The sequence below is a fragment of the Dissoconium aciculare genome, assembly GCF_010015565.1.
Source record: "Dissoconium aciculare CBS 342.82 unplaced genomic scaffold K489scaffold_18, whole genome shotgun sequence".
NCBI lineage: Eukaryota > Fungi > Ascomycota > Dothideomycetes > Mycosphaerellales > Dissoconiaceae > Dissoconium > Dissoconium aciculare.
In genome coordinates, this window is record NW_022984968.1 from 42,964 (window position 1) to 67,213 (window position 24,250).

General features: G+C 53.5%; 10 protein-coding genes across 10 annotated transcripts; 4 read left to right on the top strand and 6 right to left on the bottom strand.

Moving 5' to 3' along the window:
* Positions 1–58: 58 nt before the first annotated feature.
* Positions 59–1,529, bottom strand: K489DRAFT_413704 (FAD/NAD(P)-binding domain-containing protein; the record flags this gene model as incomplete). The annotated part of the gene is made up of 4 exons (XM_033608078.1): positions 59–392; positions 453–1,092; positions 1,159–1,219; positions 1,281–1,529. The coding sequence occupies 4 exons, from the start codon at positions 1,527–1,529 to the stop codon at positions 59–61; spliced, it is 1,284 nt and encodes a 427-aa protein (XP_033455444.1).
* An 802-nt stretch (positions 1,530–2,331) lies between these two features.
* K489DRAFT_374256 (uncharacterized protein) lies at positions 2,332–3,503 on the top strand (the record flags this gene model as incomplete). Its single annotated transcript, XM_033603509.1, has 5 exons — positions 2,332–2,642; positions 2,711–2,847; positions 2,931–3,213; positions 3,290–3,339; positions 3,385–3,503. The coding sequence occupies 5 exons, from the start codon at positions 2,332–2,334 to the stop codon at positions 3,501–3,503; spliced, it is 900 nt and encodes a 299-aa protein (XP_033455445.1).
* Positions 3,504–5,624: 2,121 nt separating this feature from the next.
* On the top strand, positions 5,625–7,514 carry K489DRAFT_290910 (TRP-domain-containing protein; the record flags this gene model as incomplete). Its single annotated transcript, XM_033600183.1, has 1 exon — positions 5,625–7,514. A coding segment is annotated over one exon (1,890 nt), but the record flags the coding sequence as incomplete, so codon positions are not given.
* Positions 7,515–9,987: 2,473 nt separating this feature from the next.
* K489DRAFT_93527 (uncharacterized protein) lies at positions 9,988–10,503 on the bottom strand. The gene is made up of 3 exons (XM_033609052.1): positions 10,450–10,503; positions 10,311–10,391; positions 9,988–10,259 (listed from the first exon to the last, which is right to left on the bottom strand). Exons 1-3 carry the CDS (start codon positions 10,450–10,452, stop codon positions 10,173–10,175), a joined length of 171 nt encoding a protein of 56 aa, XP_033455447.1. The 5' UTR covers positions 10,453–10,503; the 3' UTR covers positions 9,988–10,172.
* Positions 10,504–10,642: 139 nt separating this feature from the next.
* K489DRAFT_384839 (Adaptor protein complex beta subunit) lies at positions 10,643–13,471 on the top strand. Its single transcript, XM_033605948.1, has 2 exons — positions 10,643–12,312; positions 12,372–13,471. The coding sequence occupies exons 1-2, from the start codon at positions 10,873–10,875 to the stop codon at positions 13,137–13,139; spliced, it is 2,208 nt and encodes a 735-aa protein (XP_033455448.1). The 5' UTR covers positions 10,643–10,872; the 3' UTR covers positions 13,140–13,471.
* A 180-nt stretch (positions 13,472–13,651) lies between these two features.
* On the bottom strand, positions 13,652–14,611 carry K489DRAFT_384840 (uncharacterized protein). Its single transcript, XM_033605949.1, has 2 exons — positions 14,264–14,611; positions 13,652–14,136 (listed from the first exon to the last, which is right to left on the bottom strand). The coding sequence occupies exons 1-2, from the start codon at positions 14,389–14,391 to the stop codon at positions 13,818–13,820; spliced, it is 447 nt and encodes a 148-aa protein (XP_033455449.1). The 5' UTR covers positions 14,392–14,611; the 3' UTR covers positions 13,652–13,817.
* A 1,253-nt stretch (positions 14,612–15,864) lies between these two features.
* On the bottom strand, positions 15,865–17,061 carry K489DRAFT_327563 (uncharacterized protein; the record flags this gene model as incomplete). Its single annotated transcript, XM_033602000.1, has 1 exon — positions 15,865–17,061. The coding sequence occupies one exon, from the start codon at positions 17,059–17,061 to the stop codon at positions 15,865–15,867; it is 1,197 nt and encodes a 398-aa protein (XP_033455450.1).
* Positions 17,062–17,778: 717 nt separating this feature from the next.
* K489DRAFT_384842 (uncharacterized protein) lies at positions 17,779–19,333 on the bottom strand. Its single transcript, XM_033605950.1, has 2 exons — positions 17,942–19,333; positions 17,779–17,883 (listed from the first exon to the last, which is right to left on the bottom strand). Exon 1 carries the CDS (start codon positions 19,181–19,183, stop codon positions 18,017–18,019), a length of 1,167 nt encoding a protein of 388 aa, XP_033455451.1. The 5' UTR covers positions 19,184–19,333; the 3' UTR covers positions 17,779–17,883; positions 17,942–18,016.
* A 766-nt stretch (positions 19,334–20,099) lies between these two features.
* Positions 20,100–21,182, bottom strand: K489DRAFT_413711 (uncharacterized protein; the record flags this gene model as incomplete). Its single annotated transcript, XM_033608079.1, has 1 exon — positions 20,100–21,182. One exon carries the CDS (start codon positions 21,180–21,182, stop codon positions 20,100–20,102), a length of 1,083 nt encoding a protein of 360 aa, XP_033455452.1.
* A 1,956-nt stretch (positions 21,183–23,138) lies between these two features.
* K489DRAFT_93638 (uncharacterized protein) lies at positions 23,139–23,983 on the top strand. Its single transcript, XM_033609053.1, has one exon. It carries the CDS (start codon positions 23,373–23,375, stop codon positions 23,880–23,882), a length of 510 nt encoding a protein of 169 aa, XP_033455453.1. The 5' UTR covers positions 23,139–23,372; the 3' UTR covers positions 23,883–23,983.
* Positions 23,984–24,250: the final 267 nt, after the last annotated feature.

A 24,250-nucleotide genomic window follows, 5' to 3' on the forward strand; every position in this document is an offset into this window, starting at 1 on the left:
GAAGGCGTTCAGGTTCTCGCCTATCGCTGGCATATCAAGTCCCCTGCATTCTGTATAATCATGATTTGGATAGTCTTCGGGCCTCATCTCTCAGCTTATGAAAGGCCTCCTGTGCGGCGATAACATCCTCGCCTATGTCAAAGGACAGGATTTCTAACCTCTTGGCTTGCGTGTTATTATTCGCCACGGCGGCTGGGTCCAGGCCCATTTGGCCCGTCAGAATCTGCCCACAGAGCCGACTCTGCTCGATGACCATCTCCGGTCGCTTGCCGTGACGGACTTGGTCGAATGCTTGATACACCAACTGGAAATCAGTCTCGTATTTCACATCCTTGAAGATTCCGGCAAGGACTGCACAGTCCTCCATGGCCATTGCAGCGCCTTGTCCGAGCCTGCGGAATTTCCATCAGCGCTGGTTTTCCATACGAAGTTGAATAGGAAAAGAGACTGACCAATTTGACGTGGCATGTGCCGCATCTCCAATCATGCAGATATTACCATTGAAGTATTTCGGCGAAGGTGCTGATTCCCATTGATTGAAAATCACACCCGGCCCGCTCGTCATCACGCAATCGACGATTCCCTTCACAAAGCGCTCATCCCAGCCCCTGAATGCCCGCTCGAGATGTTCCCGGTTGAGCTCCGTCTTGAGCGCACTTCCATCCCATCCTGGAGGTGGTGTGCCCACGACGTTGATGAATGTCATCTGGCCATTGTCGATGGGTCCAGAGAGGATGAAGGAGCCATCGCCCACGACTGCCGTGAGTTGGTCTGCGCGTGCGTCGATGATGTCTATGCCAAATTTCTCGACGGCTTGTTCGGTCGGGAGTAGACCGCGGGCGTCCCAGAAGCCGGCGAAGACGGGGGCGTTGGCAGCGTTCTCTTGTCCGAGTATGAGCTGGCGGACTTTGGAGCGAAAGCCGTCGCATCCGACGACTGTGTCGGCTGTATGAGTGCTTCCGTCATCGAAGCGGAGCAAGAGTGGTCCCGAGGAGTCGGGATACCCTCGGTCGATGGCGACAAGTTTTTTGTTACAATGGAGACGGTCTTTGGGGAGATGCTTGATGAGCTCAGCTAGGAGTTGTTGTCTTCCTATCTCGATAAATCAGTCAGAGCTCATTCTCTGGTCGATTAGAGCAGTATCCCCAAAATGCATACCGGCGCCCCACGGACCAGGAATGGTCTCCATAAACTCCTTGCCCTTGTGCTCGCCACATCCCTAGACAAGCATTTCAGCATAATGCATCCGGGCTGATGTCGAGATTCAAGTCCACACGAACCACAATTGTTTGCAACCTATCTCGCTTGTTTGCACGAGCTTCACGCAAGAGCTCATCGACATCTAAGCCCAGGTGTCTAAGCGCTGCCAGCGCGTTGGTATGCAGAGCAATGGCCGCTCCTCGTTCTTGGAAACTGCTTTTGCTTTCGAAGATGTCAAACTCGAGGTGATCGTGACGTAATAGTCCGTTCGCCAAAGTGCAGCCGGAGATACTCCCGCCGATTATGGCGACGCGGAGGGGCGTCGGCATCTCTCGTCGAGTAGGGAAATCAACGACGCGTGACAGCCACGGCAAGGCCCAGAAAACATGTTATACCGGGAGGGGTATTAAATATTGGTCAAAGGAAAAGTTAATGGACCTTACGTTGGTTTAGACGATCTTTCGTTACACTCGTGCTCGGTTCAACCGACCATGACGTTTGTGTCATCGCGTGATGCTAGTATGGGACGTGGCTTTGCGTGGTACATTAGCTTTAGCCGAATGCGGATCTTATATGTGAGACTTGATGGCTTGAAAAGACAAAGGCTACTCGAGATTAATCATGGACGCGGGCTCTCTGGAGATCGATAAAATGAGCAGAAGAAGGTTATATGTGACAACAAGTGTCGAGAGCGATGTCGGCGCTCTATCGGCAAAACTCAAATCGTCGTATGGGATACTTTGACGATCGTGTCGAACGATAGGAGAATTGTCATGGAACATCGAAAATCCCGCGGTCCGAGTCAGCCCACCGTGTGCTGCACCTTCCTCGTATTACGACCTTCGCGTTAGCATTCAGCTCATGCGCACATGGCGTGTGCCAACCAGCGCCTGAGCCTGTCCGCTGTCGGGTCTTTAACATTTCACATTCCGGGTTCGAACGAGATGGAAGATCGCCTTATCATGCTAAACGAAGATCGGCGCATAATAAAGTTACACTTATACGAGACGCAGTTTAAGCACGGAGAGTCCATCAAGCCATGGCCGAGGAGAATAAATATCGCCTCTCTGAAAACCGGCCTCCTAGGACACGAACGCCAAATTGATCCTCTCAGATTCAAGGCATCACGACATGACTATTTCGCCTCTCATGCCCGCTGGGCCAGTGCAGGTGTCCATCGGATACTTGCCTGAAGACTACGACCCTACGAACGCACACATTGAACTCGGCACATTCGGTCACCAGCTGTACACCACCGGGCTCGCGCGGCCCAAGGTGAGGCTGATCGACATCCGCCAATCCGACTTCAGACCAACGATAGACCAGAACGGTTTCGAATTCTGCGAGAACATCGGGTTTCGGGTACCGTTTGCGCTTAAGGACGGTAATGAGGAGTTGAGGGATCGCGTCTATGCCGAGACCGTCAGGCTCCTCAAGGAAAAGTGAGGCTGTGTCTATTTTCTTTACATCGTGAGCTGAGGATAGAGGTCGTTGACTTGCCTTTACGAAGGACCGGAGCGGCACATGCCGTTGTAGTCTCCCACACGTTACGCCTCGCGCTGTATGATAAAGTCGTGGACGACGCAAAGTGCGAGGATCCGAACAAAAGGCTACCCGATCAGACCAGTGCACAATGGGCACATGTGGGTGAGTGATCAAAGGAGGTCTATCTCCACTACCGCAAGATCTAGCAGAGCGCGCGAAGCATTGACTTACCTTTTGCGCCAAAGATCAGAGCTATGCGTGTGCTCTATCGTCAAAAGAGGCTCTCATCAAATACGGCAGCGAGGAGATCGCAGATGCCTTGAAGACGCGCTGCGATTCCCGATGGGGCATCATCAACGTATGGCGGCCGCTTGCGCGTATCCAGCGAGAACCATTGGCTTGCAGCGACGGCCGATCGGTGTCGGACGACGATCTGCGGGTATGCCGTATGGTCGGCGGCGCCGTCGGAGAAGTCTGGCAGGCCGTCCATAAGCCCGGCCATAAGTGGTACTGGGCGAGCAACATGACGTGAGTTGTTCCAGGTGGAAGAGCAGATTGGACAATGCCGTCTGTTCGGGAGAGTCGCTGACCGATCGCCGTACAGACCCGACGAAGGATATCTAATCAAATGCTTCGACACCAGAATCGACCGAGGTACGACTTGCCGCCGGTGTTTGCATTCGGCTTTTAAACATCCAGATGACTCTGGCCCGGCGCGCCAGAGCTGTGAATTCCGATGTATCGTCTTCTGGGACGATCAACCTCTGACCGAAGAGGAGCGACGCTTTGCTTTTGAAAATACATATCTTTCGTCTTGAAAATAGATTAGAATCGGGCCCGGCAAGAAGAGATGGGACTGCTCTGCAAACGATGAAAGCGTCTTCAGACGATCGTCATGCAAAGCACGTCGGTTTGCCGGGGAATTTTGAGGTTGGATCTCGGCTGTACGTTTCACCCAAGGCCTCCGCATCTATCGCGTGCGTATCATGCCTGGATGAGTGACTTGATGAATATTTCTCACAACTCTTCGTAGGCTTACATATCGGCCAAAAGAGACTTGCCTTTCGCACTGTTTTCGCAACAATCTGGGATGGAATGACCCAAGAGATAGAAATTGACATGAATGAATTTGCGCGCTGTCTTAGCAAAGCGCGGTGCGGCGGGGGCATTGAGCCCAGGGTTGTTCCCAGGGCTGGTCGTCGTGCCGGGCCGGGGTTAGGGTTGCGATACCGTTCTGGCAAGAGATATTTTCATTCAACAAAGCATCTCTGGCCAGGTGGATAATCCCCAAATTCGCAGAATGTTTTCACGAATGAGCATGACCACAAATGAGGGGACACATATCACCAAAGATGTAGAGGGCTGGGCAGACACGAATCGGCTCCTCGGTCCCAGTCAGATGAAGATGAATGGCGGGTGAAGCTGCCATGGATACCGCCCGGCGAACGCTCCGTGCTGCATGCGACGATATGCACCACCACCTGCATTCTTCATTGCTCGTTTAGTTCGGTAGGCTGGGCAGGAATCCATGCCAAATTGAACGGAAAAAAAGCGTCCAGTCTGTCCTCGATCCTTGATGCATAAATTGCGGTCGGAACGCCTTGCGTGACAAGGGCATTTGTTGTTGGGCCGTCAATATTGCATACTGGGATGGAAAAACAAGATCGCGAAGAATACACAAGCGACGACGTCATTCTCCCTCGGTGGTGCATGCTGGTGCATGTTTGATCGGGCGCCTAGTCAACGCGATATGATGATGGGCGGTTGACAACCTGCATATGATGTGTTGAGGCATAGAACGAGTCAAAGTCTATGAGGCGCTCAACAAAGAACGGGCGGCGAGTTCATATATTTCTTCCAGGATTTCCCATCAATTTCCCCCCATCTGGATGCCGATCCAAATTAAGCCAGCCGGACGCGTGTGTACGCTAGAGTCCGGCAGCCGGGAGTCCGGTGCAGCGGTAAACCCAATCACAGGCATTCTCATGTACCCCACAGCGCCCACTGGTCCGGCATTGGACGATTTGGGCGGGTGTGGAAAGGACGAAAGGCGTGAAAGAGGCGGAAAAGGGACGAAAAGGAGCGTTTCATGCCAAACCAAATAGACAGAGTTTACACCCGTCTGCAGAGAAAAGGCCCGCCCGCCCGAGCGAACGCATGGATGGGCGGCCCGCACCGATGCAAGCCACTTCCGACCACTTACGCCCCTGTTCCTGAATGAACTTCATTGGAACGTCCACACCATCAATTCACGACTATGCACCGTGGTGTGTACCACGATTGAGCGATCTCAATCTACGGTTCTCTGTCCATCCCTTCTCGCGGTTCTCGACTTCCAACACTCCATCCACTCGCTCGACGAGCAACGTCTTCGTCACCACACTCATTCTTTCCTGCTGTCTGTGTTCTTGTTTTTTTTGCCAACCAGCCCGGTCGCAACCTGATTCTTCTGGAAAGTATCGCGGTGTGTGACGACGATTCTCGACAATCTTTTCCTATCTCCAAAGACTCCATTGAACGGCCTCATTTGCTGCATTTACAATCATCGTCAGTACGGCCTGAGGAGTCTCCCAGGAACATTCATCGTCTATCGCATTGTGGTCACTGAGCCAGATCGGCCATTCTCTCCTTTCGTATCTTCGACTCGACCTTGGAGGTGGATATTCGCCTCTTCTCCGACGGCATAGCATCTGCCATTCCTTTACAGCATCTTTAACGCAGCGTGAGACGTTGCTGTATCTTGTTCTGTTTTCCTTGCATTCCCTCTCTCACAACAATCTCTCCGCGGAATCGCGTCTACAGTCAACCCTTCAGCACAGCCGAAGAGGACCACTACTTCGAACCGGACGCTGGACACAACTCTCTCTCAGCCTAAGGCGAGAGCCGGATCTCACACCCTCACCATGTGGTCCCTTCGACCGCTGCGGCGACTATTGCCGCTCCTCATGCTGAGTGCTCTGCCGGCCAGAGTACTCGCAGGCGAGACCCTCTCATCTTCGGGCTATTCAATGTGCCTCAACGACCCTGACATCCAGGTCGAACGCCTTAACGTCACATACAATCGCCATTCCAGGTTAATCACATTTGATGTAGCGGGAAAGAGCACAACGGAGTTGAAGGTCACTGTGGACTTGGTGGTCACCGCATATGGCCAGGAGGTCTACACCCGGAGTTTCAACCCATGTGATATCAACGATATCAACATGCCTCAGATTTGCCCGGTTCCGGCGACTTCTTTTGCTTCCAAGGGACAAGAAATTATCCCTGAAAAATATGCCAGCCAGATCCCGAGCATCGCCTTCAGCATTCCCGATCTAGACGGCCTGGTCCAGCTCAAATTGGTAAACACTGAAGGAGTCGTCATTGCTTGTGTGCAGTCTGCGATCACTAACGGTAACACCTTCATTATGCCTGTGGTGTCGTACGCTGCGGCTGGCGTGGCCGCTGGCGCCTTCGCGATTTCGGCAGCAGGATCCATCGCGGCTGGTGGCCACCCCGGCGTCGGATCCACAACATCGCCATCCTTCGGCGAGACCATCGGCTGGTTCCAGGGTCTGGCGACGAGCGGTATGCTGAGCGTGGCATATCCCAAAGTTTACCAGAGCTTCACCACCAACTTTGCCTTTTCCACTGGCCTAGTGCCTTGGGCTGGCCTGCAGACGACCATTGACAGTTTCCGCCAGGCTACTGGAGGCAATCTCACTGCCGCAAGCTATGAATATCTGACCAAAAATGCGACGCTGGTGTTTCCCGACAAGTCGCATAACGAGACTCTGAACACTCGCTCTCTGTTCCGTAGAGACACGGTCGTCAGCGTCAATGGCACGGATTACGGCAATGGCACTTTCTCCAACACGACTGCTCCGCCAACCAAATCGGAACATTTCGTGCACGGCATCGAAGCATACGTCGAGCAGTTGTCGATTCCCAAGGCCAACACTTTCATGACTGTTCTCCTCGTCTGGGCATGTGTCGTCGGAGTCATCATCGTCGCTATCCTACTCGGTAAGCTTGTCCTAGAGCTCATCGCCTTGTCCAGGCCGCTCCCTCCTTCTATGGAATCCTGGCGCAAGCGATACTGGTGGCGCATGGCCAAGGCCCTCACGAACTTGGTACTCCTTCTGTACGGCATGTGGACGCTCTACTGTATCTACCAGTTCACCAACGGCGACTCCTGGGCTGCCAAGGCTCTTGCTGGTATCACACTCGCCTTGTTCACTGGTGTTCTCCTCGGCTTCACCTACAAGATTTACTCCAAGGCACGTGAGTACAAGCGTCTCGAGGGCGACTCGAAAGGTCTCTTCGAGAAGAAGGAGGTCTGGATTCGCTACAGCCTCTTCTACGAATCCTACAAACGGAGCTACTGGTGGATCTTTGTTCCTGTGATTCTTTATATGTTCGCCCGCGGTTGCGTGATTGCGGGACTCAACGGCAATGGTCTCTACCAAGTCTCCGCCCAACTGTTCGTCGAGGGCCTGATGTTGGTCTTCCTTCTGTGGACTCGTCCTTTCGAGCGCAAGTCCACTCGATGGATCAACATTACCATTCAGGTGGTTCGCTTCCTCTCCGTCGGCTGCGTCCTGGTCTTCGTCGAAGAACTCAACATCTCGCAGACCACCAAGACCATCACCGGCGTCATCCTGATCGTCGTCCAGTGCGTCCTGACCGGAATCCTCGCCATCCTGATCGCCGTCAACGCCATCATCGGCTGCATCAAAGAAAACCCGCACCGCCGTCAACGCAAACTCGCCGAGAAACAAGCCCTCGAGCGGGACCTCGAAGATCTCGAGCCCGGCAGCCACCCGCGCCGCGCATCCCTCAGCATGGACGGCGCCGACGCCCATTCCGCCTACACCAATCAACCTCTGCCGCCCTACCAGCAAAACCCTCCCGCCCTGCCATACGCCAACGCCTACTACGACAAGAAAACCCCGCTCATCTCCACCACCGCCTTCTCCACCTCCCCACCCTCCGGAATCTCTCTCTACCCAGCTCCCACCGGCCCATTACCACCGCCGCCGCCAAGCCGGCACACCCTTCGTAGCGATTCGCCCGACTCCCTCAGCAGCGACACCGACATCGCCCCCTTGGTCTCGCACGCCGCCGGGCCCGGCCGCGTCCGCGATGAATCCCAGCACAGCACCCGCTCGCTGGAGACTTCGCGCCTGCGATCGGACTCTTCTGCCACGACGACGACGAGGAGCCTCTGGGAGAGGGAACCGCGATTACCGAGTCCCGCGCCGAACCACGCCGAGCCAGGACGGGATGCGAAGTTGCCCGTTCTGATCAAGGAGGAGGGAGGGAAGCCACCGGGTGGGTTCGGGATGGCGCTTTGATCGCGATCTGAGGCGAGACTCGGAGGAGAGGACATCGTCGTTTCTGCCTCATCGTCTCGTCTGTCTATCTCTCTTGCATGGTCGGCGCAAAAAACCTTTTCGTGTTTCTCTACACTTTTCTCATTACAAATTTTCTCTTTGGAACTCCCCCTGCTGGGAGAGACCCACGCACATTCTCTTGTACATCCTTTTGGAGAACAAAAATTTCCACATTCATTCACTCGTTCAATCGTTCACCCATAGCGTTCCTTCTTCGTGCTTCCTCTGGATTTTCCATCCAATTAGTAATAGGGACGGTAGGAAAGTTCCGTCTATGAATTAGAGAAGAAGGATATCTTTGACGCACCTTGTCAGTAGACATCAGTGAGGCCTCCATGCGCCCTCGCGGCCGGAGTCGTCATGACGTGTCACCATCTGGACCCTTTATCTCCCTCGGGACATGTGGCGGTGCAGCGTTCGACGGTCCCGCCTGCTGTGCGGGCTATGGACGAAGGTGAGCGGCACAATATGGCACCCCATTCGCCGGACGAAGTCCGGAATTGAAAGGCGGACTTCGGCTCGTATCGAGATGGTGGTGCATACTCTGGAGGAGCGGCTTGGGTAGGCGGACAATCTGGATGTCGTGCTTGGGAAGGATGGTCATTGAATGATGTATGGCGATAGTGGCTGGGATACTGCTGTCTGTAGTCGCGAGGAGCGCTCCTGTATGTCGAGTGCCGTGTATTTGGATATTGACGACCTGGTCCAGAACTCGATGGTCCGTGGTTGACGTAAGTATTTCATGAAAAGTGATACCGTTCGCCTGTAGATCGGTGCCGTGGTTCCGGAGAGCGGTGTTGTTGCACCGCAGCATGTCTGGGACAGAGCTTCTCCTCCGTTTGATATCAACGGCGAGGCGTGAGCGGCTGACACGGGGCGCCCGAGTTTTGTGACGTGGGTCAGATCGTCACTCTCAAACCTTTGACATTGCAGGACTCCGAGCATGGGAGCTCGGTATAGAGTTCGAGGTTCTGGTCTTTCCAACACATCGTGATAGCGCGTTCCGAGCGGATAGACAAGTAGAGGTTTATAATTTGCGAACTTTTCTGATACTAAGGAGTCAAAGCGAAACTGATCAAAGATTTATAAAAGGACATCTGAGCCAGCCTGTGCTCGCTACTTATATGTACTGTCTAAAGCTATCACGCTGAGGCAAAGTGATTCACAGAGCAGCCAGGAGGATTATTTGCTGGATGGCGCACGCGTCAGATCTCAACTTGAACGTCTGTGTTGAACTCGAAAAGGAATCTTAGTGCGTGTCGCCTACGCGTACGTCGACAATGACAACGACGTGTGGCTACATAGTCCTTCAGTACATCCCTGTTGAACCGCCCTTGTGTTAGTGGACAGGGCGCCAACCATTCGCTAGGAAAGCCACGGTCCATGAGCGTACAGATCTCTTTCTTCTAGATATGCGGCAGTGCAACATAGAGCAAGAGCATCTATCGTCCGTCTTCCAGCAGTCATTGCGCACGAAGTCTAGCTTCCATGTCGTCAGAGGTACAGCCCACAGGGCACAGAACACAGATCATTGGCGTTATCGGACTCGGCAAGGTAGGACGACCGTGGTAAGTCGGCGTATTTGGTACTCGATACAGAGTCTGACAATATTTCTTGTATGCAGAGCTTCCCGACAGCTACGAGGGAAGGGAAGCATCCCTATTTTGTTTCGTGCTGGAAGGTGTCGAGCGCATGAACTGACGATCAACAGATTTGACTCATCAATCGTTCAGAGGGTGTAGTCGTGTTTGCGAAGCTTCAGACGCCCGTGAGATGTGCAAGCCCTCTGTCATCATGCCTCAGGTGCCCCGGCTGTCTTTACGTTCGCGTGCGTGTAAACAAATGGTGTTTTGAAATCGAGCTTCCGGGTTGATGATGAAGCGCACCATCACTCTCAGACAAGTGGGTGATTTCTCGAGGAGCTTTCTTCATTTGTGATGCGCGATGTTTCAAAGCAGCCCAGAAACTTTCATACAACGCGGATCGAGTGATCGATACTGTGTTTGTATGATGATATTATGATCGTATGTCGTTGAAGTGCATCGCGTCCCACCCCTGGAATTTATGATTCCGGGCGACAGCCTGGTCCCATCGCGAGCTCACGGATGCCATTCATAAGACCACACGTGAGCTATTCATTTTCTGTGCAGCGAGGCTGAAGACAGCGACAGATGTCATGAAAAGCACAAGATTATAGAACTGAACATGTTTAGATGGAGTTGATCGATTTCAGGGGCGGAGATAACATACAGCATTTCTTGAATATACGCTCTCTTCAGCATCGGTTTGTGCTTCAACGAAGAGCCTGCGGAGGTTTGGGAAACTCGATGCCTGTCGTTGAAATTAGCGCCGAGCTATGAGTTCGAAATGGACAAGTCTTGATAATCACCATGATGTTATCAATTTGCTATGCCATGAGGTTCTGGCATCATCCACAAACGCGTCCCGATAATGATGCTCGACGCGGAGGCGGTTCAAGCCTCAGGCTCGTCAAACTTTCGAAGGGGCGTGTCTTGGCATGGATCGCAGTGTCCCTCTTTGGGCGGGTCGATCAAATGTGGAGTGAACTTTAGACCACCTGCCGAGAACCAGTCAAGCTGTTCACTGGCTCTCTTGTTTTACACGTTGACGATCACCACGAATAGACGGCCGACGCTCGCGCAATTGCTGCCGATCCAGCACTCAGTCCAAGCTCACGCTCAACTGTAAATCGCCGCAAACTCCGGTCCACGAGCCCACGATACGAGACGAGCCGCAAGCTCGCGCATGACGGAGGACCACAACATTTGAGGCACGGCTGTGGAAGCCCAACATGGCGGTCAACAGATTACGAAATGCCTTGGGCACGGCGAGAAAAGGCGAGACGTTTGAATTGCGATCTGGATTGGTCTCACAATATGCTTGGGAACGAAAGGAGTCGATTCAAAAGACCATCATGTCCATGACTTTGGGCAAAGATGTGTCAGCACTATTCCCAGACGTGCTGAAGAACATTGCAACTCCAGACTTGGACCAGAAAAAGCTTGTATATCTCTACCTCATGAACTACGCCAAATCACATCCGGACTTGTGTATCCTGGCGGTGAACACCTTTGTCCAGGACTCGGAGGACCCGAATCCGCTGGTTCGAGCTCTTGCGATCCGAACGATGGGATGTATCCGGGTAGATAAGATGGTGGACTACATGGAAGAGCCGCTGAGGAAGACGTTGAAGGACGAGTCACCGTATGTGCGTAAGACGGCAGCATTGTGTGTCGCAAAATTGTTCGATCTGAACCCGACGTTGTGCATTGAGAATGGATTCCTGGAGACGCTTCAAGAGATGGTGGGAGACAGTAACCCGATGGTGGTAGCAAACTCGGTGACAGCACTGGCCGAGATCAGCGATACCTCCCCCGAAACAAAAGCGCTTGTCGTGACTGGACCGATGTTGAAGAAGCTGCTATTGGCGTTGAATGAATGCACGGAGTGGGGTCGCATCACACTTCTCACCACACTGGCCGATTACAAGACCACAGATGTCAAAGAGTCGGAACACATTTGCGAACGCGTCAGTCCACAATTCCAGCATGTCAACCCCTCGGTCGTCCTCGCAGCTGTCAAGGCTGTTTTCCTACATATGCAAAACATCAACAATCCCACACTACACGCCACCTACCTGAAGAAGATGTCCCCGCCGTTGGTGACCTTGGTCTCAAGTCAGCCCGAAGTACAATATGTCGCCCTACGAAACATTGATTTGCTATTGCAGAAGCAGCCTGGAATCCTCGACAAGGAGATGCGTGTGTTCTTCTGCAAGTACAACGACCCGCCATACCTCAAATTACAAAAGTTGGAAATCATGGTTCGCATCGCCAACTCATCGAACGTTGATCAACTGTTGGCCGAACTCAAGGAATACGCGATGGAAGTGGATATGGACTTTGTGCGCAAGGCTGTTCGTGCTATCGGACAGGTCGCGATCAAGATTGAAGAATGCGCCGAGAAAGCAGTCAATGTTTTGCTTGAGTTGATTAATTCCAAGGTCGGATATGTGGTACAGGAGGTCATTGTGGTGATCAAGGACATCTTCCGACGGTATCCCGGATACGAGGGCATTATCCCGACGCTATGCCAGTGTATTGATGACCTTGACGAGCCCAATGCGCGTGGCAGTTTGATCTGGATCGTGGGAGAATATGCCGAGAAGATTTCCAACGCGGAAGAGATTCTCACTGGCTTCGTTGATGGATTCAACGAAGAATTCACCCAGGTACGTTGGTGATCCCGCAATTCTTTACTATCGACTTTACTGACACAACATTATCGCAGACCCAGCTCCAGATCCTCACGGCCGTCATCAAACTCTACCTCAAAAACCCCGCAACCTCGCAATCCCTGATCCAAAAAATCCTCCAATCCGCCACCGCCGAATCCGACAACCCGGACATCCGGGACCGCGCCTACGTCTACTGGCGCCTCCTCTCCTCCGACCCCGCCACCGCGCGGGCAATCGTCCTCTCCCAGCGTCCGCAAATCACCAGCACCATCCCCGTCCTGCCCCGTCCCCTCCTGGACTCGCTAATCCCGAACCTCTCGACCCTCTCCTCCGTCTACCACAAACCGCCGCAAGCCTTCCTCGGCCAAGGCCGCAGCTCCGCCCTGCAAGCCGCCGCCATCGAGGAAGCCAAGCAGAACGCCCGCGAGAACCCCATCGCGGCCGACGCCGTGTCCGCCGCCGTCGCGGGCGGAACCCCCGTGGCGCCGCAGAGCAACATGGAGAACCTCCTCGACATCGACTTCGACGGCGCGGCGCCGGCGTCGGCGGCGACGGCCACGCCGCAGCGGGTCGCCAGTCCTGCGTTCGCGAACGGTGCGGCTCCCTCTTCTTCGGCGGCGGGCGGAATGGCGGATCTGATGGGCCTTGGAGGTGGTGCCGCTGAGGTCGGTGCCAGCGCTGGTGGTGCAGATCTGATGAATGATTTCGCGGGCATGAGCATGAACGATCAACCCCCGCCTCCGCAGACGCAGTTAAACGGAAGCGGCGGAAGTGGAGGAGGGAAACAGCAGACGAACGAGGATCTGCTGGGTTTGTTTTAGAATTCCCCTGTTGTTTTCTCTCCAGGGCCAGGGAAAAAGGAAAAAAAATAGACCTTCGCCAGTTTCGTTTTTTCTTCTCCCACTTGTTGTTGTCGTGACGATCCCTCTCCCGTCGCCGCCGCCGCCGTCTTTGCTTAGAGTTTTCGCTCTTCCCTCCACGTTTTCTTGATTGACGAGAAGCGGACTCATCCCTCGCCTTCCCTTTCTCTCCCTCCTATATATATGTTACGTAGTCGGCCGCGTTGTGGGAAATCCCGGCATCTCATCGCTCGGTATATTCACACCGCCCGCATGGACTTAGCATACATACATACTTGATACCTGTTTATGTGATTCTTCGCACACACACGTCACATTCAATCGACGACGAAGGAATTCAATTTCGGGGTGAAAGATTTTCTTTTTCCATTATCGTAACCACATCCCACGGCCGCAGAACAGGAGACAGCTTCCCCGGCCCGACGAAAGATCGAAGTTCCTCCGTCGCTCCGGAGGATAGGGCGTGGCCTCCATGTCCCCATTAAACTGCCTGCTAACGAACGATCGCACATTATCGTAACACAATCCTAATCATCAGACCGCCCTCCGTGAAAAAACCAACAACAGCGCGCCTTCGCATTTTTCCCATCCCGCCTCTCGCGAAATCCCCTCAACTCGTCACGTCCGACAACGCTCAATCTAGTGACCTGGCGGCTTTCCCGGCGGCGGCGCATACTGCGGCGCGCCGGAGTTGTAGCCGCCGTATGTCGCGCCGGGCTGCTGGACGCCGGCGTTGTTGTCGTTGCCGTAGTAGCCGTTGTGGCCGGTGGCGTTGTATTGCGGTGCGGCGGTGTTGTTATAGTATGGCTGTTGTTGTTGTTGCTGTTGTTGGTATTGGTTCTGGGAGTTCGGGTTGTAGGTCGCTTGGCCGTGGGCGGCGGGGCCGCGGCCGAGCGTCCAGGCGGTGCCGCGGTAGGGCTGGTAGCCCAGCTTGCGGCGGCGGCGGGCGGAGATGCAGCTGTCGAGAGGGAAGATGGGTGGTTAGTTGTTGTGGCTTCTTTTTGAGAGAGGTTGGAGGAGTGCGCGAGTGGAGCATGGTGCGGGTTGGGATCGCGACGACGACGACGACGACGACGATGACTTACCTTCCAAGGAAGAAGATGAACAGGGCGAACAGGATGATGCAGCCGAGGAAGACCCAACGACCGTAGCGGTCCCAGGCGCTACATGTGTAGTATCGGTTGTAATACCGGTCGTAGCAGGTGGCCGCCATTATGGAAGGTTTTGGTGGTGGTTGTTGTTGTCTTTCTGGTGGATGAATGGACGAAGCGCCGCCTGAATATCACGCGACAGTGGTGGAGAATGCGACGCGCAGTAAACTTCTGCGGGCGAGGACGACGACGACGACGATGTTGTCGCGGATGCTGGAGGAGAAATGCGGCAGGTAGAATATTTCCTACTGCGTGATAAAGAGGTGAAGAAGGAGAAGGAGGAGGGGAATGGAATAGAATAGCAGGTCGCGAACAGGTGTTGCTCAGGTGAGATGGGCGAGAAAGAAGGCGGTGGTGGTGGTGGTCACTGGCTGCTGGCTGGTGATGAGACGTTAGCCCAGCTGCAAGCAGGCCAAGCGCAACAGGGCTGTGTAATAAACTAAACGCCCATGGGGATAAACGTGATGGATGATGTATCCTGGCGCAGCAGTCTGTCTGTCTGTCTGTCATCATGAGTCAGTCGTCGTTTCTGCAGGAAAGCCTGAGCGACCTTGAAAAGAATGGGTGAGGCTGGGGATTTGCAACTCTCCATACTTGGTGCAGGCCACATGGCAATGACGATTTCCCACGCATTTCATCAGGCATTCTTGTTTCCTGCCCAGTCAAGTCACATGATGTACATGACCACCTACTACAGTACGTATTTACCTGGGTAAGTCTCACTCAGGGCAGGTGCAGTAGGAATGGAGTCAACAACACTCGGCGTTCCCACGTACAGTCATTGCGAAGTATCGTTGTCTGGAAGGAAGGATACCTTATACACCTCATAGAATGATTGCTGCACATACTCATCGTTACCTGGATGTTATTCATTGAGGCTGCTCTGCGACATACTCTACTCATGTCCTGAACTCGGGTGATGCGAAGACCACCATTACATAACCTCTGACTCATCTACGGTGGACATGACGGACTGCGCCACGATGGCTGACCCACTCACGCCACCCGAAATCGAGCATCGATGTACATCGTTCATGGACCAGCATCTGCCAAGACCCCCAGAGTGGTGAGATTGAGTCGTGTGAGTGCATTTCGATGTCGTGGGCCAAGTCTTTGTTCGCCTGTCGCGTCCGTGACTGAACTCCCGGATGGGTTTCTCTCCGCGAAAGTCAATCGCTTGCAGCCATCGCGGAGAAACCACCCGCAGATCACTCGTTTGAATGACGTCGCCATTTAGTACCCAGCTTGGCCGAAGCCAATTCGACTTCCCGGGCTGCATTCTCGCAAGTGTAGGGCTCATATACGGCCTCTGCAGCACGTACAGTAGGTATCCTTTGTGCATCGACCTGGCTCGTCAGAAGCCAACGCTCTGTCGGGCTTCCGGAGTAACCACATGTTCACCTCTGTTCACGATACATGTAGAGCCAGCCAGGAGGTGAGAGCGGCAGCTATCATGCTACTTGAGTCTCTTCACCCTGCAAGTCCCGCTGCTCGGCTTCCACGATCAGAGGGGATGCACTCTCCTGTTGAGGACCTCAAGCCGTATCGAACGGCGTCTCACCCTCAGCATCGTCCGTGACCTTGAACATCCACCATCCCGAGACCGGCTGCAGGGAATCCAAGCCGGTCTCCTCGTCCACGGTAGAATTCCATGCTGGACGATCAAGTGGTCGTCCGCTGCTCGTAGCTAGAATGCCCACCGAACCGGCCACCATGCGAGACTTGATCTCCACGCCATTGTCGTCGATCAACACTGGCACGCCGGCATATCCGTTGGGTATATCAGATGTGTCCACACGGTTGTAATAGACGCCGTCGAGTTCGCAGACTTGGTCGTCTTGATCTTGTGACTGTGACTGTCGAAGCGAAATTTCCTCAAGCGGGAAGAGAGGTTGACCTTTGGCGTCCCAGGCGCAAAAGGCTGTGATCCAGCCCGAAAGGTAACTCGGTCCGCTTCCTCCACCTTGCCAATGCACAATTCGAGACCAGAAATCCTTGACGGCAGGCGAATCGGGATGATCAAATGTCTCGATGAAGTAGCGTAACACCGGCCTCAGAAGCGTCGCAAACCCCACCGCCTCACTCCCAAGTTTCTCCAACATCGAAATCCTCCCTTGAATCTTCACCCAATCCTCCCTCTCTCCCAATAGCGTCACGGAGGGAATGCCACAGCACAGCGTCATCTTATAACTGAAATACTCCTGCAACGCGCCCATCATAAGCACACTCGCCACCACGCGATCGGAGTCCCGCGTCGTGGTGAAGTCCGGCATCACCCAAGTCCGTAGTTCCGGATCGAGGACATTCTTCTGGATCTCCCTCGTCATCCGCTCCGCCAGGGCGCCGAAATCCACCGAATGCAGATTCCCGACCTCGACGACCTCCAGTTCCTTCTGCCCTTCGTGCGCCACGAAGAGATGCCGTAGTTCCTCCGCGTGCGCGTTGATGTAGAACCCCGTCTGCGACAGCACCGCGAACCAGAGATCCTCCGGCCGCAGCGCGAGGTGGTGGTGGTTGCTGTAGGCCCGCCAGCACGAGTGCACGAGCCCGTTCTCCGAGGGATCGATGTGTTGATCGCGTAGGAGCTCGGGCGAGAAGGAGCTTTGGATGATGCCCGCGCTCTTTTCGCATTCGTCTCGACACGAGGACCTCAGCAGCTCGGTCGCGGATGTCGCTTTCATCCCGCTCCAGGGTCGGGCTTTGTGGGTTGCGATTTGGATCGTGACGGGCATCGTATAATCCTGAGTGTGTTTCTTCCTTTTTTTGGTCGCTGGTTTTCAGGTTCCGTGTGTATTTCCTCAATGACCAGCGAACCCCGTGGCAGCGACTTTATATATATATATCTAGGTGTACATATATATGTGTATATGTATGTAATGGAAATAGCTGCCTGATGGTCAGGCAACAAATGTAAGCTGACGTACCACCACAGCACTGCGGTAGCCTGGGCTTGCAAGGTTGTGTGTCGCGCCTCTGTCCAGAGCCGCGAACATGACTGCCTTAGCTTGCCGCGCCCTGTACGATTCTGAGTCCCTGCATGAAAGCTCTTCCGGCGGTCGGGCTGAAGGGAGTCTATGCGAGACGTTCTCTCGCACAGCCGACCGTTGAAAAAGCACAGGATCCTTGGCTGCTGCGGCTGTATGCCATCCTCCCACATCGGAACCTAATTTTCGGTCTCCCTGGAGAGAATTTCGAGACAGGAATGAGAATCAAACCTGGGAAGGCAGGGTGCCTTTTGGAATGGAAGTCCTCATTCGAAGTAATGCGCCCCGCGGCCTCGAAGGCGATGCATGGTCGTTGCTGGCAGATATTTGAACTGCGGCGATAGTAGGATATGGATATCCCTGCAGGCGACGAAATAGAGATGCCACGTTGGCCCGCTTTCAAGGTAGCCTTGAGAGTCGGCTCGCCTTCATACCCATACCGCTCGAAGGAAACGACGACCATTCACAGAAACAAAGCTGAACGGGTTTCCTACATGTCACAGCTTGAGAAGCGTACGGCACGACGAGACGAATCTTATTTCCACAAGAATCTCCACGGTTGTGCTGAAAGTATGCTTTGTTTTCATTTTTGCACGCTGAGAGCGAGTCCACTTATCCAACGTTGCAGGTAGATTGACATCCTCCATCGGGATACGCTCGAGGGATGAGTCCCGCCTACATGCTTTAAGTACAAAGGTGGAGCTCACTCGTTCATGTCCCATGCCGCGCCCTCATCTTTGACCTTCTCGACCAGCCACCAGGCCGAAACAGGTTCAATGCGGTCTTTCCTTCCAGTGACCCTGATCGCTGCGGGGCCAGCGAAGAAAATCGCCGGGGTATAATGCTCACGGCGATGGGTCGTGTCTTTGAAGTGGAACGTCACCGGGAGACTGGCGTGCGCGGAAGATCTCTGCTGCGTGTGCATGCGGCCGTATGGCACTTCGTCGAGAACATAGGGGTTCTGTCTTCTCTTCTCGATCCGTTGGCCTTTTGCATTCCAGAAGCTGAATGCCGTGATCCATCCGGAAAATACCACCCAGCCGTCGCCATCATCTTCATGCACACCGATCATATCCGACCAGAAGTCCCGCACCGCTTCCGGAGTGGGCATCGTGAAGGACTCGACGAAGCGACGCAGAATCGGTTCTAGGCCGTTAGCGAATTCCACGGGCTCCCCTGCGAGGAAGGCGTCGAGCTTCGAGACGCGGTCGTAGAGTAGTTCCCAATCTCCCTTCTCTCCTCGGAGCGTTACCGAAGGGATGCCAAAATCCCATGGTTGAGGAATACGGATGGGCGCCTGTTGTGATGCACGGAAGTTGGTGTGTCCATCCTCATACAGCCGACCGCACACGAGCATGCTGGCAATGACGGCGTCATGCTCGTTGGTGGTGCTGAACGTTGGCGTGATCCAGTCTCGTAAGTTCGGGTCGATGATGGTCCCTTGAAGCATGTTGATCAAACGCTCGGCCATGGGTGTAGGATCATTCCACTCCATGTGGTCATTGCCCTTGGCTCCGGGTACTTTGAAGAGATTGCCGAGTCTCCCGACATTGGTGGCCACGTAGAAACCAAGCTGAGAAAGGATGGTGAACCAGACTTCATCAGGTCTGAGGGCCAGCTTGTGATGATAGATGTGTGACCAAGTGATGGAGGTGTACATCTCATCTGCGAAACCAAGCGCGCTGCAGGAAATATGATTCTGAACGTCTTCCAAATCGCCCGGCAAGAGAGAGCCATACCAAACATGAGCGGTCTCATTGAATTTCGGATCATTTTTGGTACAATGCTCGAAGAGTTGGAATTCGGCCTTCTGCATGTCCAGTTTCCATTTCACAGGATTATGACGCGAAATCTGCATTGTGATCGGCATTGTAATGTTCATTCGATGGCAGTTCTCGATTGAAAGCAGAAGGAGGAGTAGGAAAATAATGTATGCAATTTGGTCAATATCCGTCGAGTGGAAGGCAGGAGCGAATGAAGCAAACTTATATGCGATCGTCACCTCGCGATAGCAAAGGGCAGACCTAGCCATGCTTTTTCATTGAGCTGAATGCGCCAGCGGAAAATTCTCTATTTTACCGAAGAAGAGAAAAGATTGACGAATCACGAGCAGGAGTAGACAGCATTCCTATGATCAGGCTCCACATAGCCCGTCGGTGCGTAGTGACAGAGCCGATACATGAATACATGATAGCAAACGGATGACCCGAAATCTATCACACAATCACTGTCACGGTGATTGGAATGTTGACGTTGGGCGAGTCGGAGTCCTGATCATTTGCCGCCCGCGAGAATAAACGAGGACGGGAGCAAGATGATCAGGAGACCCCCTGACACAGGCTCGAAAGCTATCGTCTAGCCAGGATCCCCTCCAATGGAGGAATACCAGGGCAAAATGCTTCATATGTCGAGGGAGGGCTTGTATGACTTCTGTGCCATGTACCATTGGTGCTGGCTGGGCCGCACATCACCAGGCAGGATACGTCTTTTGTCGTGATCAGCCCACCGAAACGACTTGGGGTGGAGTATTATCTAGACAAACACAGGTGCAAGCATGTCCCTACGCGTTACCGCCTGAGGCACTCTTAGCAGGAAAGAAATGCTGTGTTCTAAGGATGTGCATGATTGCGCTGGAGGATACTTGTAAATGTGATCATTTGCTTACGGACCGGACTGCAGGCTACTCACCGAACGTTGAATGTCAACTTTCCTCTACACCACGGGCGCTCCATGGTGTGATCCTTCGATATCTCTCGAACGAAACGCGAGGCTTGACTAGACCAATTTCATGCCTCGCCGTCGTCGCCGACCTTGATCATCCACCATCCAGACTCAGGCTGGAGTGTGTCCGAGTCCTCCTTCAACTCATTGCTACTGCTGATCTTCATTCCGACCGAGCCTGCGATCACACGCGCCCGAAATTCTTCTCCTTGATCACGCACCTTCACTTTCATTCTCGTGTGTGCAGAAGTAAATGATGACGTGCCAATGCAGAGGTACTCGACTCCATCGAGAAGGTATTTCCCCTCGGGACTTTTGAACATCCTTTTGCCCTTCTTATCCCAAAAGAAGAATGCCGTGATCCATCCCGAGAGCAAGGCGTTTTGATATCTCCCCACCTGCTTGATGGTGTTGTCCCAGAAATCCTTCACCTCGGTGGAGTCGTGGTCATCGAAGGACTTGACGATGTAGCGAATGATGGGTCCCAGGAACATTTCAAATTCCTTTGGCTCTTCTCCAAAATCTCGGAGCTTTGTGATACGTTGTTGGATCCTTTCCCAGTCTCGCTTCTCCCCCAAGAGCGTCACTGAAGGTATCCCGAAACCTTCAGGGTGCTCGGGGGTCAAACGCACAGCCCTGTGGGTGACATCCTCGTGCAGAGCGCCTAGCATGAGCACACTGGCAACGATGCGATCAGACTCAATTGTGGTAGTGAACTCTGGCACGATCCAGTCTTCATTCACCACATCGACGGCATTTCGCTTGCTTTGAAAGAGCATACGAGCAGTCAGATTGGTCGAGCTACTCTGGAAGTCGATGCTTCCCACATTTTTGCCGCCGTTTGGGTTTCTGGCGTGCAGGTAGAAGCCCAGCTGAGCAAGTATGGCGAACCAAACGTCATCTGGCCGCAAAACCAGATTATGGTTATTGCTGTACGCATGATAGATGGACTCATAGAACCCGTTCGCAGAGGCGATGATGTCGGCATTGAACGACAAGAAGGAGGTCTGTACGACGCCTTGGCAGCCGCTGACTTGCTCCTCTCCGCAAGACCTCTCTAGTAATTGGAGGGCGGTAGTTTGGCGGTCACCGGACAGTTCCTGAGGCAGGTGAGACGCAAGTCGGATCGTGGTCGACGATTCTGACATCGTGAAGAGTTTTTCAGGTGTCTTTTCGTCAAAGAGTATGGATAGATGAGAAGCTGAAAGATCTTTTGTGCTTTGGTGATTTTCTTTCGAGGATGATGAGGGGGATGACCAACGAACATATATGTGCTCATAGACACTCGACTGCAAATCAAATTCCTATTAGACTGCCCCATCGACCTGCAACCGCGAGCGATAAATGCTCTGCTTTTGTTGCAAGATGTTTGAAGATCAGCAAGTGACCATCAAGGGTACCCGGTATGCCTCGGTCGTGTGCTCACTCGTTGGTGACGGGTTCAGAGCATCATTATGAAGTAGCAAACGGGTGCTCCGAGGCCCGTGATACGACGAGTACTTCGATAGCGGGACGACAGGCTTGCCGCCTGCGTATCGAGAAGGACGCAAGTAAAGATAGACGGAAGACCGTCCTGGCAGAGGCCTGAAAAATAACATATGGCCAATGGATAACCTCTGTCTTTGCCCTGAAATTCCAACATCTCTCCCGCCAGGATCAATGTTCTGTATGACAAAGACGTCCCAAGAACGTAATAGATTGGGATCGTAGTGCAGACATCACGATCAGAATGTTATCCACCTATCACAATGACACGGGAGTCAAGGACCCATAAAAACCCGTATTCGAAATGACAGTGTGATGATCAGCTCGTGCCGTGACATTCCGACAGAGGAATGTGTATAACAATCGTGGTCGAGGAAATGCATATTTCATCGGTGGGAAACGGAACCAGGTCCGATAATAGCGTTGAGACTAACCTGATCGATGGACAACCACAAGCAAGCGCCAGCGGGTTTGGGAATATTCCAGCGCAGTGCCACATGCCCTCGGTTCGCCAACAACCATGCCTTCCGCCACATTGCCGGCAGCCCAGGATACAAGCTTGCGGGATCTCGATGCGGAAAGAAAATTACGAGTTCTGAGATTGCTGTTCGGACAGCTGGACGATCCTCTGGAGTGCCAGGTAAAAGTCCGGACCCACAAATATCCCTGCTGGGGATGACGGCAACTCTGTAGGCCCATCCCCGTCGGAGATCTCAAACGTGAAAGCTCCAAACAAGTCCCCAAAGAAGCTTTTGACGCGCAGTATCCCTTATAAAGCATCGTCTTACACTTGGTACTCCTGGTTAGACCCGCATACTCTCCCCTCGAACAGCGATATCTTCCTCATGACAAGAAAGCTCTGAAAAGCCCTCCTAGGACTACGACATCGTTGGCAAACCCACACCATTTGTATCAACCAATTATGTATTGACCAAGCCAACATCTCCGAGCGAGATGCCCAAGTCTGGCTGATCAAGGACATCTACCAACAAGCACGCCGCGTCCTGATCTGGCTTGGTAACTAGCGAGACGCTTCTCGAGAATATGAGATGCGATATCATCGTTCTCGACTTGGCTGGTCGATGCAAAAGCTCTTACGCGACTGGATCGTCTAGGAAGCCCTCCTCGCCAAGCGTGGCCTGAAAGTTCACATCCGCGATATGCAAATTTCCGCGAGTTAATTCGCCTTGTACGCGATGGGAGCGCCGACGTTGGAGGATATCCACACTCTGCTAGCACAAAGATCCCATCCTGAAGCCGAGCGGACTTTGTTCCCTCTCTCCCGGCCCACGGCAAACACAAACGAGGCGGACCCACGTTATGAAATTCATAGTATGCTGAGGATCATACGTCCCGCGGAGAGGCGACTTATCAGGTCTGGTTAAAATTAAAATCTGGCAGGTGTGTAACAACGAGCAACGGGGGCATCGACAGCGGCTGAAGGGATTCTTACGATTCTCAGCCTGGTCACGATGCGGGATGAGGAGCAGAGAGCGCACTTTTCGCTCTGAGTCGTTGATTATGATGATTTGCACTCAAATCTGCCTAGATCAGCGCGATGATCCTCATATTGGCAGCATGTCTGCTGACGAAGAACTCGGAAGTGGAAGCATCATCGACCGCCGATTGAGATTCTGACGCAGCTCACCGCGATGATACAGAGGCAGCTTCGGTAGAAGACAACGATCCGGTACCAGATCCGCACGAGGAGGCGATGTGAGAGCCTTTTGAGACTCTGACGTGCGAATTGGAAGCATTCGAACGTCGCAACGGCGCTTGGGTTCTATCCCGCGACGGCAACGCCATAAGACCCATTCTACTCCATCCCACAGTGAAGAACACCTTCCGAGTCAATGCTCTCGAGTTCGACATCGTCCGACAATCCGTCTCCCTGTAAGATCCCTGGTCCACCAGCCACCACCAGCACAACCACCGAAAATGACATCCCGACATCTGAATCACGACCATCCTCAATCCTCAATCCTACACTCACCGCTGCCCATCCCTCCATCCAACACCGCTTCGCCCACACTCTTGCCCATGGACACACCATGCCGCAACCTTTCCCGCGCTGGCCAAAATCGTACGTCCATTTCCGGGCCAAAGGGGAGGTGGCCGCCGATCATCTCTCTCCACAGACAAGGGTAGAATTCCAGTCGCGACGAGACAATATCTTTCAGGAGCGGAAATTCGCCATGACACGGGACGGTTTCTTGGGGATGCGAGCCGCCGCGGATGGACGCGGGAGATGTCGTCGTTTTCGCTCGTGTGAGCGCCGGCGCCGGCTGTCCTTCGGAGATGGGAGAGAGGACGGGACGTCATTGACGTTTTTTGCGAGTGGGTTTATGTTCACGGGATCCTAGAAGATGAGGTTGGCCTGGTGGTAAGGATGGGGAGAGATTTAAGGGGGGGAGATTTGTGTTGAGATGAAACATATGATCGTGATAATGTCGTTAGATTGAAGATGATACCGCCCAGGAAAGCTACTTTAATGTACGATACTATACCATACCTATTCTCTCGACTGGAGACTTCCGGCTTCGACCTCCATCTTATCCCCGTCTTTCATCTCCCGCGATCCATTTCCTCGAGACTTCCACCCCTCCCCCTGCAGAGATTCCGGAATGACGGAGCAACAAACCCCACTGAAATGACCTTCTGGCAAACAAACAGGCCATCGCTGGCACCGCAGCATCGCGCCGCACAATTCCCTCGTTTTAATCTTTGTTGG

Excerpts from the sequence above, each read along its gene's own strand:
- K489DRAFT_384839 (XM_033605948.1), top strand. The coding sequence starts at position 10,873 with ATGGCGGTCAACAGATTACGAAATGCCTTGGGCACGGCGAGAAAAGGC. Across the intron at positions 12,313-12,371 it reads TCAACGAAGAATTCACCCAG|ACCCAGCTCCAGATCCTCAC; the intron begins GTACGTTGGTGA and ends ACATTATCGCAG.
- K489DRAFT_384842 (XM_033605950.1), bottom strand. The coding sequence starts at position 19,183 with ATGCCGATCACAATGCAGATTTCGCGTCATAATCCTGTGAAATGGAAA.
- K489DRAFT_93638 (XM_033609053.1), top strand. The coding sequence starts at position 23,373 with ATGCTCTCGAGTTCGACATCGTCCGACAATCCGTCTCCCTGTAAGATC.
- K489DRAFT_93527 (XM_033609052.1), bottom strand. Across the intron at positions 10,260-10,310 it reads GCGTATATTCAAGAAATGCT|TTCTATAATCTTGTGCTTTT; the intron begins GTATGTTATCTC and ends AAACATGTTCAG.
- K489DRAFT_384840 (XM_033605949.1), bottom strand. The coding sequence starts at position 14,391 with ATGGCGGCCACCTGCTACGACCGGTATTACAACCGATACTACACATGT. Across the intron at positions 14,137-14,263 it reads TTCATCTTCTTCCTTGGAAG|CTGCATCTCCGCCCGCCGCC; the intron begins GTAAGTCATCGT and ends CCCTCTCGACAG.